Here is a 12,481-nt window from a genome sequence, read left to right as displayed (position 1 = left end):
AGTATCTCTGCCTACAGTAAGCCTTCTGACACAGGCCGGTAGACTTGGAGAGGTTTACCGAGCCTCTCATTCACCCCCGAACATAGAACTCTCCATGCAATCTCTAGATTCATAGCAAATCTGCATGAGTCCCCTCCGGATCGGCCGAATTCCCCCGAATTCCCCGACATTCCAATGGCACAAGTCAGAGTATTTAGGATTTATATTTTAGGAAAATGAGAGGCTCTATCCGATCTCAATCCACTATGCTACATAAATATTAAAATGACCACCTAAATGCTCCCCTACGACCTCAAGTCCACAGTCCTAATTCCCACCTCCCCTAAGCCTACTGCTCTACAAGACCTGCTTCCTCCGCGACGGCAAAGTCGACGCCACACTTGCCTACGATACCTCCAGGATGAACGGCTGGGATGCACAGTGGCTGACCACATATGGTCGCTACCAGCGCTCCATTATCACCCGCAGACCCATAAAGTCATGGTCGTGCTGTCTGGACCGGGACGGATTCGGTGCGGCACGGCGGATCTTTTTGATCATCCGATAAAGCATACATGTGAGATAGCCGGAGTTGATTACGAGAATTCGAGCTTCTATGTTGATGTTGATGCGGGGGATTGCTTTGTGATTCTTTCTGGGTGTGTGCACAACTCGTTTGACTTGACCTCGCCTTCGGAGAAGCCAATGTGTTTTATTGGAGGCGGGGCTCATAAGGTTGAGTCGGAAAGCCCAAGGAAGATGGATGGCGAGTTGCAGGTGTCTGGATTCACCATAATGAGGGCTTATTCTAGAGGGTCTACCTGATGGTATGCGGAGGCGGGAGCTCATGTAGGACGATACGAGGAGGTTTGGGCAGTCAACATTCCCGGCTTGGACCCAGTTCTGGGAGAGAAGGGTGGGATTAGCAGTTACTGGATGGGAAGAGAAGCGTCTCTATAAGTTGATGTATCTCGGGGAGCTGCATATGACTACTTATGAATACGCATTTCCTCTCGCTGCCTGTCCTAGCACCGCTTCAAGAGAAATTCAAATCAAACTCATAACCGATCCATTGTCATTAAGCTATCTACTGCAACCCAACGCCAGCCCACCTAAAGTCCACACACTCCGAAAATATCAGCTCGCCGAGACCCCTTCTAACTCACGCTTTGTGTCGACTGTTGACAGCCTCTGCTCGTGCATGTGCAGCATCGTTGTGATGACCCACTCCGCCTGAATCTCTGAGATTAAGGGGCCGTTCGCGAATGCAGCCAGGCTTTGAGGGCCGTACAGGAAGAAGAAATCGGGAAAGTCGGGCATTTCCCTGGCCAGGAACGTTCGGGTCTGGATGGCCCATTCGTTGTTGGGCGTTCCCGATACCATGGAAATTGAATCGCAACGCACTGCCGGTGACGACGTCAAAGCCCGTTGCGAGAATCAAGGCGTCAAGCCCAATCATTGAGCCGTCCTTCATCCCGATTCCGTGGGGCATGGCACGCGAATGGGGTTCTTGTTCAGTGTCACCAGCTGCACGTTGTCTTGTTTGAAGACCTCGTAGAATCGCTGCTCGAGAGGCAGCCGCTTCGTCCCAAATGGATGCGCCGGCTTCATAGGGGCAAGATTCTCAATCACTTCGGACCATGTCGCGCCAGAAGCAGTAGATTAGGTTGGGTGGTTGGATTCGAGGTCCGTCATGAAACCGGCATAGTTGGCGTGAGCTGGGGCGAACCCTCCTTGCGCCCGTAGTTTCTCATACAGTGCAATATGTTGTTTTTGGTATCGTCGGCTGCTTTGCGGTTTACGCGTGGGTGGTCGGAGCCGATTATGGACGAGTGTATACTGCTGACGAGTTCTGTGTAGGTGAATTTCCAAGGTTATTGACGGGGGTCTTTAGGGCTCGCTGCCGTTTGGGAAGGGCGTAGCTGCAGTACAACGACTTTGCCCGCCTTGGTACTTTGTTTGTGGGTGCTTGATGGGTACCTATTTGCGAGTCTTCACCTGAACCACGTGGATATCCCTGCTAATAAATCCATCTCGGGCCATATTTGGCATTTTGCTCAAGTTTGTCCATAGCTCGCGAGGCTCCAAGCACCTTACTGCCAGCACTTTCATCACTGGGAAACCTGGTTTAGCTGCAACCTTGTGGTCGCTGTCCCGGCCAATCTTCATCCCAGCGGTATGCCCATCTTCAATGACCTCGCGTCTTTTAACGGTGCTTTGTTTGTGACTCTCATTTCATTCCAACTCATGGGTTGCATGTGGCTGTATGGTAATTGGAGACCCGGCGGGCAGCAGCCGAGGATGAAGTGGAGGCTGCAGGTCTTCTGGAGTATATTGGCCGTTTGAACATGTTTGAATTGTTGCTGGGTCAGCTGGAACGTACAATGGAAAAAACCCAAGCTTTGAAACCCGATCCACAACTCTGCCAAGAACAGATACGACTATCCAAGTACCTCGTCATGGAGAAAGAAAACATGGATTAAAGACAGAGATAGTAGAGCCAGCCCTGGACTGAGGGCAGGCAAACACGCTGGGATCTGCTACCAGCCATGCATCTGGTTCCACCAACCCATCGGATGGTTCATCTCGAACCAGGACTCGCGCGGCGATGGGGAGCGCGAGCGCTTACGCTTGGCTGAAGCTAGGGCTCGAGCATCGGCCTCCTCTTTAGCCTTGCGCTGTTTCTCCTCTTCTTCCTTCTCGGTATCGCGGATGCCCACGAATTCAAAGATATCTGGCGCTTCTGGAGCATCTTTATAGTCCTTGACAGGAACAAAGTCGCGACTGGCTCGTACCTTCAAATGGTTGCTGTTGAGGAACTGAATGGCAAGCCCTTTGCGATGATAATAAGTTTGCATTTGCTGATACTCCAGAGTTGCGTGCTTTGGAGGGAAGAAGGCCTCGAAAGTGTGGTCGAATTGAGCGTCACCGAGATAGGCACGACAATTCATGGCGAGGTTTGTCTGATGCCCAGCCGGCGGTGGATGAGGTGGATAGCACTCGCCTGCATCTGACAACTCGAGATATGTCGGCTCATAGGACTCGGAGTCGTAGCAAAACTTGATGTAGTCTGAAGAGTAGAGGCGGAAGTAGTTGGTGGTGGTGGTGTGGAATTTGAGAGTTCCAGATCGCTTCTTTCTACCCCTCTCAAGCCTGGATTTGAATGATTCAAACACACGTTGAACCTGTTGTTCCTTGTCCGCGTCAATAGCAAGCTGCTCGTTCATGGCTTTCCGTTCGCGGAGCTCCCATTTCCGTTCATTGCGTTGATTTTTGAGGTCATAGTAGTGGTCATCATCCTCGTCCTCATCCTTATCCTCATCTTTGGCCTTGTCCTCGTCCTCATTCTCCTCTCCAGTCCCCTTTTCAGGCTCCTCACCCTCGTCACTCTCGTCACCCTCGTCACTCTCGTCACTCTCGTCACTCTCGTCACTCTCCAAGTCAGTGAGGTCTTCATCGAAGTCCTCAGGGCGGACCTCCCTATCTAGTTTAGCAAGGCGGTGGTACGATGCTGGAAATGTATGACTTCTAGAGGCCATGATGTTGAGAGATGCTTTGCTGGAGTTTGGGGAGCTGTGAGTGTTGTGTTGATGATGAATGCAGGGGCTGGCTGTGAAAACCCAGCGGTCACGTGCTCCGGCTTTGGGCACGCGCTGGAGGACCTCTCGACCACGCACTCTCGGCCTCGACCAGAACATATACTCAATGCACCAAGGAATTACTGAGCACATTGGCGTAAGGCCAGCCCGTAATCTCTTTCCCAGCAAGAGATGATTGCATTCAGACGGAGGGTGTCGACAGGACGACAAACTCATGACAGACTAAAGGGTGCACTACTGCCCTCCCACCCCAGTCGAGCAAGAGCCACCCTAACATTGAAATCTACCCTAGTTTGGCCATGGTACTTGACTGAAGACCTAGTGAGGCACATTGATTTGGGCACAGCAAAGCGGTGTGCCGCCATGATATCTGCATGCATTAAGGAAGTCATTGACCGAGGGGTCGCCCTTTGGTGTGATGCAACTGCTTCAATCTCAATCGACGTAGCCGATGCAGCATTGATGGATGAAATACTGCCCGTTCGGACAGAGGCTGGACTGTTGCTCTTGTGGGAGCCGTACTGAAGGTCCCAGACTTTTAACAAGAACTACCGCTAGGACGTGGATTTGGAAATGCATGATAGACGGTGTGAAGGAGGCGTACTATAGTTAATACTGAATCGGCGGCGCTACACAGAAAGGAAGCTTGAAGCTCGAACGCTGTGAGGTGTTCAATACTGTGGTAACGTCTGGTGAAGGCCGGTTTTGACCTATTGATACCTCACAGCAAATGTGTCTTTACAGACATTTCGGCGGTTGTCCCACATTCATTGGACTAGGGTTGATATCTGTGATATAAAGGTATACAGGACGATCGACGGGCTTCATGGCACGTAGCACAAGCTCCAAAGCTGGTGCAGTCAGCAGCAGGGCACCCCAGTAACATTGATGGCTGTCGGTAATCGCCACTGCAGTGTTTTATCTACTCGCTGAAAAATAGCCAGCTATACGCGAAGTTATCAGATATGGCGGTTGTAGATTCAGCGGGTCTGATAAATGACTCTGAGCCCAAAACCTAATGCCTCCGTTCCATCATTACCTCGACACCCTTTCCAGCCCATTCATAACCTAGCCAACCCCGCTCACTTTCCAAAAACCTTCAACTCAACATACCGCGCCGGGGCATAAATAACCGCCGTAACCACAAACGTCAACTCATTCGCGACATCGCCGCCCGCAGCCCCAAAGACCTTGGCCAGGGGACCGACAAACCACGTCTCCGACATCCCCATGCACCACGCCACCACACCAATCAAGAAAGCCGAGGCCGCTGCAATGCCCACCGGTAACCTGGCCGGATCGTTCCACCCCTCCAGGTCGTAGTTGTCGAAGTTGCCCCGCCGGAAGAGGTAGTGCTCTTCGAAGAGGATGACAACGTAGCTGGTGCACCAGTACCCTAGCAGGGAGAGGAAGTCTTGCAGGTACTCGTTGAGCTTGGCGCGGCCGCCGATGGCAAGGGCTAGGATGCAGGCGAAGCAGAAGAGCGTCCAGAGGAAGCGCGGGATGCGGGCGAAGGGGCGGGAGAGTTGTTGGAAGGAGATGGCGGCGCTGTAGATGCTGATGACGTTTTGGTTGATGCCGGAGAGGACGAGAAGGGTGAGCAGGAATTTGGCAAAGCCGCGGGGGTGCAGCATGGCTTGGATGAGGTAGCCAAGGCCTTGGTCTTCGTAGGTTGATTGCCAGTCGGGTCGGTTGGTGTTGAAGGCCGAGGAGACGACGCAGCCGGCGATCATGCCGATCGAGGTGGGGATGCCGATGCCAAAGGTGGTCATGAAGAAGACCTTGACTCGGCTGACGTTGGCTGGGTAGTGAACGTAGTAGTCGCTGGCCATCGTTGCCCAGGAAGCGCTGGAGCCGTAGACAACGGCGATCAGGCTGAGGACTGAGCCCGAGAGGCTGAGACCACTGGCAGTGGGATGGCTCGTATTGTCGGCGTATGGACCGGTTTCGCCGAAGATGATGAGGAAGATGATAAAGAAGACGATCCAGGCGTATCGCTCATAGACAACGATGGCGTTCAGACCGACAAAGGAGATGATCAAGGCCACGACGGCTAGGATGACAATGCCCAGGATAAGAGAGACGTGCCCATCAGACACAGCAGTTAAAGCCAAACCGCCAGTAATGCACGAGACAGCGGCCCAACCCATCTGCTGGATGCTGTTGAGGAGGGCAATCAGCTTGTTGGGCCACCAGCCGAAGCTGTACCGGCTCACACTGATCTGGCGCAGACCCGTCGCAGCACCAAAGGTGGCCGAGTAACCGGTCAAGGCACCACCGAGCAGCGAGGCGAAGATGGTGATGACAATGGACTGGCGCAGAGTGAGGCCAAACTCCCAGCCCAGGAAGCCGGTCGCGAAACAGGAGGTGTTCATGGTGCTACTGGCCCAGAGCAGGGCCATGGTCAGCTCTTCATGCCAAGGGACTGGTTTCTTGTCTTCGGCACGTTTGCGATCGATGGCGGAAGATTCAAGGCCGAGTTTCTCGTCCAGGCGAGCTTCAAAGCGACGCAGCCAGGACAGGATGCCTGTGCCTGAGGCATCGTCGACAGCGTCGGTGGAGCTGGCATCGGCGGGGGCGCTGGCGGCGTAAACGCCCTTTTCTGGGTCAGCGACCATGTTTGAGTTGATTATATGCAGTTAAGACAACGTCAGAGGGTCATGTCGAGGAATGATGCTGGGGAGAGGATGGTTAAGAGGCAACAGAAAAAATCGGTTATCTCCGAAGCTTGACACGCTTGGGAAAAGCTTGAGTGGAGGTGGATTCAGGCAGGGCCAATCAGAGGCTGCAGAGTTATCTGGCAGCGGGGCAGCCTCGTGCTTATCTATTTGCAGATTCAAAATGGTTGTGCAGGATGCAGAGGATCGGAATTGAGACGGCGTAGATAGGGTAGAGGGTTATCAACCTTGCTGTACACCACAGTTTCAGTCCTCACTACAACGGCACACCCTTCGAGCCTCTAAAAGGATTCTGCCTAGGGAAATACTTCCTATCATGACCGTCCTCCGCCTCCGCCTCGTCTCTGCTCTCTTCAACAATACGCACCTCTGTCGCCTTCTGGATCCTCATCCCATCCTGGTCCAGAATATTCTCTTGGCTCGAGCCCCGTTCCTCCGCAGCCACTGTCTCAAACAGCGAGGCGTCTGGCAATCGTCGGAGGCGGATGGGAGGAGGCTTCGGCTCGGATTTTCCGCTGCGGTGGGTGGAGGAGTCGTAGTAGGAGGGGCGTCTGTGGAAGATGGCGACGTAGGCTTGCGGTAGGGTTGGCAGGGTTGCGCAGATGATGATCACGTACATCTGGATCACATTAGAAGGAGACTGTCCTGGGAACCGGAGCAAGCCTACCTCGACTCTGGTGAAGTCAGCAGCTGGACCTGAACGCTGGGGAGGGTATACTTACGAGTACCATGTTGTGATCGGGGCCCAGGACCCTGTTGTCCAGTCAGGAACTATCTCTCTGCACGGTACACTCAGTGAAGCTCACATGTTATATCCGCATGCTCCGGTAAGCTTTTCAGGAGAATGCATTTCACGAGTGTTGCCGCCGCCGCACTGTGGGCTTGAGTCAGTACTTCATATGTCCCTCTCGCTTTTCGATAGGGAGAATCCACAAAATACCGGCGCCTAGGATGGCGATAATACCGATCTTTTTATACCTGGCCAGCTGAACCTTTCGAAAGATCCAAACTGGGAAGATCGCAAGCGAGAGGTCGGCGAAGGCGTTGAATGCTGACCAAGGCCAGTGTCAGCATCAAGACATCTGTACCTAGGATTGGTTTCTGACCTGCTTGTGACGTCCCACCTACAAGCTGCAACTTCAGTGAAAAGCAAGAACCTGGCGTGTCGGGCAGCCAAATCTTCTTCGCTGGCCGACAAAAGCCAATGATGACGATGATGGCGAAGACATTCCATATGATTGAAACCACTGTAAGAATGTACAGGTACCAACACTGCCAGGGAGAAGCCGACCGCCCCATCAGTCGAAGGAGGAAGATTGCGACGGATATCTTCCCTGTCGTCGTACTAACCACAGAGAAGTTGGGAGCAATCACCGTGTACTTGGCGGCCTGGACGCGATGATCGGGGTCGCTGATGTCGCTTGTATGCATCCCCAGCCCGTAGTAAACCGCAACCTGTGCAAGGGCTGAACAGACAATGGCACTTAACTGTGCGGGACACCCATATAAGCTCTGCTGTAATGCATGATGGGGAAAGGACATACCAAGGAAAGAGCGATGAAAAAATCATCCCAACCCAGCTGACGGGTCACAAAGGTGCGAGTGTAAAGTCGGACTCCGACAATCACAATGCAGAGGCTGCCCAGTGTCCAGGAGACAGCCACAATACTCAAAGACTGGTCCTGCACCATGGTGAAGGACTGAGATATAGGATGCCCACACCATACCTGCGCTCATGGCGACATTTCCTGAGGAGGGGCGTCCTTATGTAGAATAAATCGGATGCAGGATGACTGGGGCGGATGCGAAGCCAACGGGCCAGTGGCCAAAAGAACCTGACACCTGCATGTACAGGGCAGTTAGTCTGGCGACGGCGTGACGGCATTCAACACCGTTTCCTGTCAAGTGGGGGGTGCTACCAGCATTGGGTCTCGCCCGTCCCCCAGGCCATCCGAGTCTCGCGATAATAAAGACTCAGTCCACTTCATGAGGCCTCCAAGCAAGTCACCAGCCGCGGGTTTATACGGAGTACCCACATATGTAGTGGATAGATTGACGGCAATCATGCCATATTCAAATGGCGCTCAACGGTCTCAGGCCCATCCTCTCTTTGGAACCTTTCCCGCTGTCAACCCGATGTCGATCTTGATTTCCCCGGGCCGATCCCTGCACTGTCCACCAACTAGAGGCGCCGAGATGCACAGGGCGCTGCGACCTCCACATGGTTCATGCGCTATACACACGGAACGGGTCCCATCTTCCAAGCGGCGTGGATTATATGGCGGCCGGACGACGGAGAGTTGGAGTAGGTATCTTGCTGATATATTGCGGCGCAGCTCTTGGGTGTAATAGGGGGTGATTAGACTACGTGGCTCACAGGAGCTCATCTTGCCCGAGAAATTCCCTGCATTTGCTCATTCATCGCACCTTGTAACCAAGAGTTCTCGTTCAACGATCTTGCAATGTCATTGTCAAACATCATCAACAACACCAATGGTGCGAACGGCGCGGCACACGATCCTCTTGACAGCCTTTTGGAAAGCGTAACGGCATCCGTACACGCCTTCAAGACCGGGAGGCAGGAGCGAGACCGCGTAGCTGCCCTCAAAGCAGCCCAGGAGCTGGTCCGATCTCTGCACCAACCCAAGGACAATGTCTATCATCTGGTTTACTCGGTACTGACTTTCCTCTCCTGCATCAACGTGAATACCGGATTTCTAATCACGAGCGGCACTTTTAGCCAACACAAGCCATGTGCGTCCGCATGGGGATTGACTTGGAGATCTTCACGACGCTTAGCAAGAGCACGGAGCCATTGTCTCTCAAGGACCTTGCGGCTGTCAAGGGCGCCAATCCCCTCATTACTGGTGAGCTCATCTTTTGCTTGTCAATGAACGACCGTAGGTCAAATTCTGATATCGCGCAACAGAACGCATTCTTCGGGTTCTTGCCGGGATTGGTTATGTCGAGGAACATGATGTCCACCTCTACAAGGCGACACGTATGACACAGCAGATGGCTGATCGGGACAGTGTCGCAGTGGTAAAGTTCATGTAAGGCACCTCAGCATCCTATGAATCATACATTCCTCCACTAATATCCTTTCCCACGGGCAGCTACGACTATGGCATGTCAACTGTGGCCAAGATCCCCGAGTTCCTCCGAAGCCATAACTACCAGTTTGTCGACGGGCTTACCTCCGGGCCCTGGAACTATGCGATGGGCCATGAGGAGGTGATATGGAACTGGTTCGGCGCTGACCCGGAACGGCTTGATGTCTCGAGTAGCTTTATGGAGGCGGATCGCGGCAGTCGGCCCAGTTGGGTAGAGTGGTGCTCGCTTCCTGCACAGCTGGTTAAGACCTTTGATGATACTTCGAAGGATGTCTTTATGGTCGATGTGGCGGGAGGAAGGGGTCATGATCTCAGGACGTTCATGGACAAGTTCCCTGATGTCAAGGGGAACTTTATCCTTGAAGACATGGGGCATGTTATCGAGCAGAGTGTCGAGGGACTGCAGGCCGAGAAGATTGCGTTTGATTTATTCAGAGAACAGCCGATTAAGGGTAAGCATACTTGCTGCTGGAAAGCGTACGCTAATGACCGGCCAGGGGCGCATGTTTACTACATGAAATTTATCCTCCACGACTGGTCCGACGACCAATGCCACCAAATCCTCACACGTATCGGGGAGGCCATGCGCCCCGGCTCAAAACTTATTATCGAGGAATTCATCCTCCCAGAGAAGGACTGTCCCATGCTCTCAGCCATGTGGGATTGGGAGATGATGGTCTTCTGCAACAGTTTGGAGCGGTCGGAGACTCATTGGACGAAGGTCCTGAGTGAGGCTGGATTCACAGCAAAGTTCTATTATCCCCCAGGGGATGGACAGGTGAGTTTCGTGCGGAACCGCGGGCTGTTCATTCTTCCATACTCACCTCGTTTGAACAGGGAATTATCGAGGCGGAGTTGAAATAGCCTTTTTCCAGTGGCATATATTTCTCATTAAAATTCATCAATTCAGTAGACTGGAGCGCAACTATTAGAGCTTGGATAACAATGTCCCATGGAATGTAAAAGCAGCAGTCAATCAATAGAGGTAGGGCTTCTTATCAGCGTGGCACTCCACCTCCATTTCTTCTGGGAGCGTCCCATGCAGCATGTACGCCCGCCCAATCTCGTCCGTGCACTGTGATCGGTCCCATCTGGAGGTGTGTCCATAGCCGTGATGCACAATAAGCCTTGCATTGTCGCCCATCTCCTCTGCCAACCTCCTTGCATTCCGCAGTGGCGTGGCCGGATCATACGTTGTGCTGATCAACAACATGGGGTTCTTGAGATTATGATCCAAGTCGCCTCGGTACATTTCTGCAGGCTTGGACCAGTACTTGCTGTAGTGTTGGCATTGGAATACATCGAAAAAGCGAGAATTGCCGGCGATCCAGCTCTGGTCGGTCATTGATTCCCAGAGACGGGACCACCACTCCAGTCCGTCCTCCGGCGGAGGTGCATCGTATGAATCGGAGCAAATGACGGCAAGGCCAAGCTCTACCGTCGAGGGGTGATGTCTGGAGGGCGACGCCGAGGGATCATAGTTCCAGAGCTCATTGAGGCGGATTGCTGCTAGGGTGCTGTTTCCTTGTTCCAGGTCGTAGAGCACTTCTGCCGCAGCTGGCCATTGGTTGGGATCATAGAGGATTGTGTAGATGCCTTCCACCAGCTGTGAGTAAGTGGCAAGCGAGGGGCCGCTTTGTTCGGTATATGCAGGGATTGGTCGGCTCTTGAGTGATTGCAGGAGATCATTTATCCTAGCCTCTAGCTGTGGGAGGGTGACTGATGCGTTGGTTTTGGTGTACCGGGCTAAGGCGCACGCTTCAGGTCCAGCGTTGATACATTCACCGAGAAACCCATCTCGCCAGATGTCGGTGCTGTTGTCTAGCGAGGTCCACGCATACCCGCCCAGCAGCCGGTGATCCTTGACATATTCCACGCCATCGAGGATCATCCTTCCAACGCTGTGCGGGAACATGTTGGCAAAGGTCTGCGCGATGCCAGTCCCGTAGCTCACAAAGTACCCCGTCACCTCGTCCTCGCCCAGGGCTTTGCGGATCTCCTCGAGATCCCGCGCGACAGACGCTGTACTGAGGAAGCGGCCAAAGTCGCCCAGGCGCTGTCGACAGCTGTTGAACTTTGCGTCGTTCATCGCATCCATGATCTGAAGCTGCCGCTCCGGATCTGATACCTGGCGATGCTGATTTGTGACAAGCGCCCACCGATCCCGGTCCGCATTGTTTGGATAGCAGGACACGCTTGGAAGCGAGATGTTTACACCGCGAGGGTCCCATCCCAGCACATCAAACTGCCCGTCACTGAACCGCTTGGTCGTCTCTTCAGCCGCGCTCCACACGTAGCTCGTCCCACTCCCGCCCGGGCCCCCGGGCTCGATGATGATCGTGCGAGCGCTCTTGCGGCCAGCATGAGAAGATGAATTGGCGGAGTCCAGGAGGGAGAGGCCGGAGACCTGGTACTTTGTTACAGCGATCCGGACGATTCTCGTGTCCGAGTGATTACGATAGTCAAGCGGCAGGTCCAGGTAGCCACAGAGGTAAATCCCAAGGGCAGAGAACAGACCTTCGTTCTCCCCGTTGGGCTCACCCCAGTTCCAATGCGCAGGATCCGGATCGAACAATGAAGTCCAGGTGTCTAGAGGGGTCGGGTCTTCCAACGGTGGCGGGAGACTGGTGTTTGTGCATGGGATGAAGTGAAATGGGTCATCCTCCGATGGAAACTGACCGTACTGTGAATCACCGTCCGAGGCAACCAAGGAGGGAGTGAGGAAAGGATAACTACGATCTGAATGAGAATGACAAAGAGTCGTTAAACCTACCAGGCCTACACAGAGTGCCAGGGCAGGGTGGGCGTGAAGAAGGCCGGATGAATGAGGCATCTTGCTTGGGCATGGGGTGATGGCAATGCGAGAATACGAAAGGACGAGCAGGAGGCGAGATTAAGTAGTCCACGTTGTCAGCGAGCTCTCAAAGCAAGCTCTCCAAAGCCCCAATTGCAGCGCAACATTGCGTCGTACCCTTGCTGCCTATACTCTGGTCCATGAATATACAGGCCTGCCTTCTTTCACAGTCACTACATATGTTCAGATCTAGGTAACAGCTTTCTCGTCCCGTCCCTTTTATTGCGGGTTAGCAGGCAACAGTGTGTCAGTTTATGT

General features: G+C 53.5%; 6 protein-coding genes across 6 annotated transcripts; 1 reads left to right on the top strand and 5 right to left on the bottom strand.

Annotated features, from left to right (window-relative positions):
• Nucleotides 1-1,141: 1,141 nt before the first annotated feature.
• Nucleotides 1,142-1,471, bottom strand: DSM5745_06909 (uncharacterized protein; the record flags this gene model as incomplete). The annotated part of the gene is made up of 1 exon (XM_026748925.1): nucleotides 1,142-1,471. One exon carries the CDS (start codon nucleotides 1,469-1,471, stop codon nucleotides 1,142-1,144), a length of 330 nt encoding a protein of 109 aa, XP_026602015.1.
• A 1,048-nt stretch (nucleotides 1,472-2,519) lies between these two features.
• Nucleotides 2,520-3,518, bottom strand: DSM5745_06908 (uncharacterized protein; the record flags this gene model as incomplete). The annotated part of the gene is made up of 1 exon (XM_026748924.1): nucleotides 2,520-3,518. One exon carries the CDS (start codon nucleotides 3,516-3,518, stop codon nucleotides 2,520-2,522), a length of 999 nt encoding a protein of 332 aa, XP_026602014.1.
• Nucleotides 3,519-4,660: 1,142 nt separating this feature from the next.
• Nucleotides 4,661-6,196, bottom strand: DSM5745_06907 (putative nucleoside transporter; the record flags this gene model as incomplete). Its single annotated transcript, XM_026748923.1, has 1 exon — nucleotides 4,661-6,196. The coding sequence occupies one exon, from the start codon at nucleotides 6,194-6,196 to the stop codon at nucleotides 4,661-4,663; it is 1,536 nt and encodes a 511-aa protein (XP_026602013.1).
• A 316-nt stretch (nucleotides 6,197-6,512) lies between these two features.
• Nucleotides 6,513-7,947, bottom strand: DSM5745_06906 (uncharacterized protein; the record flags this gene model as incomplete). The annotated part of the gene is made up of 6 exons (XM_026748922.1): nucleotides 6,513-6,875; nucleotides 6,979-7,009; nucleotides 7,063-7,130; nucleotides 7,235-7,503; nucleotides 7,603-7,744; nucleotides 7,801-7,947. The coding sequence occupies 6 exons, from the start codon at nucleotides 7,945-7,947 to the stop codon at nucleotides 6,513-6,515; spliced, it is 1,020 nt and encodes a 339-aa protein (XP_026602012.1).
• Nucleotides 7,948-8,718: 771 nt separating this feature from the next.
• Nucleotides 8,719-10,233, top strand: DSM5745_06905 (uncharacterized protein; the record flags this gene model as incomplete). Its single annotated transcript, XM_026748921.1, has 6 exons — nucleotides 8,719-8,931; nucleotides 8,997-9,123; nucleotides 9,186-9,309; nucleotides 9,373-9,821; nucleotides 9,867-10,147; nucleotides 10,207-10,233. The coding sequence occupies 6 exons, from the start codon at nucleotides 8,719-8,721 to the stop codon at nucleotides 10,231-10,233; spliced, it is 1,221 nt and encodes a 406-aa protein (XP_026602011.1).
• Nucleotides 10,234-10,345: 112 nt separating this feature from the next.
• Nucleotides 10,346-12,202, bottom strand: DSM5745_06904 (uncharacterized protein; the record flags this gene model as incomplete). Its single annotated transcript, XM_026748920.1, has 1 exon — nucleotides 10,346-12,202. The coding sequence occupies one exon, from the start codon at nucleotides 12,200-12,202 to the stop codon at nucleotides 10,346-10,348; it is 1,857 nt and encodes a 618-aa protein (XP_026602010.1).
• Between the last annotated feature and the right edge of the window lie 279 nt (nucleotides 12,203-12,481).

The sequence above is a fragment of the Aspergillus mulundensis genome, assembly GCF_003369625.1.
Source record: "Aspergillus mulundensis strain DSM 5745 chromosome Unknown scaffold_7, whole genome shotgun sequence".
Taxonomy (NCBI): Eukaryota; Fungi; Ascomycota; class Eurotiomycetes; order Eurotiales; family Aspergillaceae; genus Aspergillus; species Aspergillus mulundensis.
This window is presented reverse-complemented; position numbering and strand designations above follow the sequence as displayed.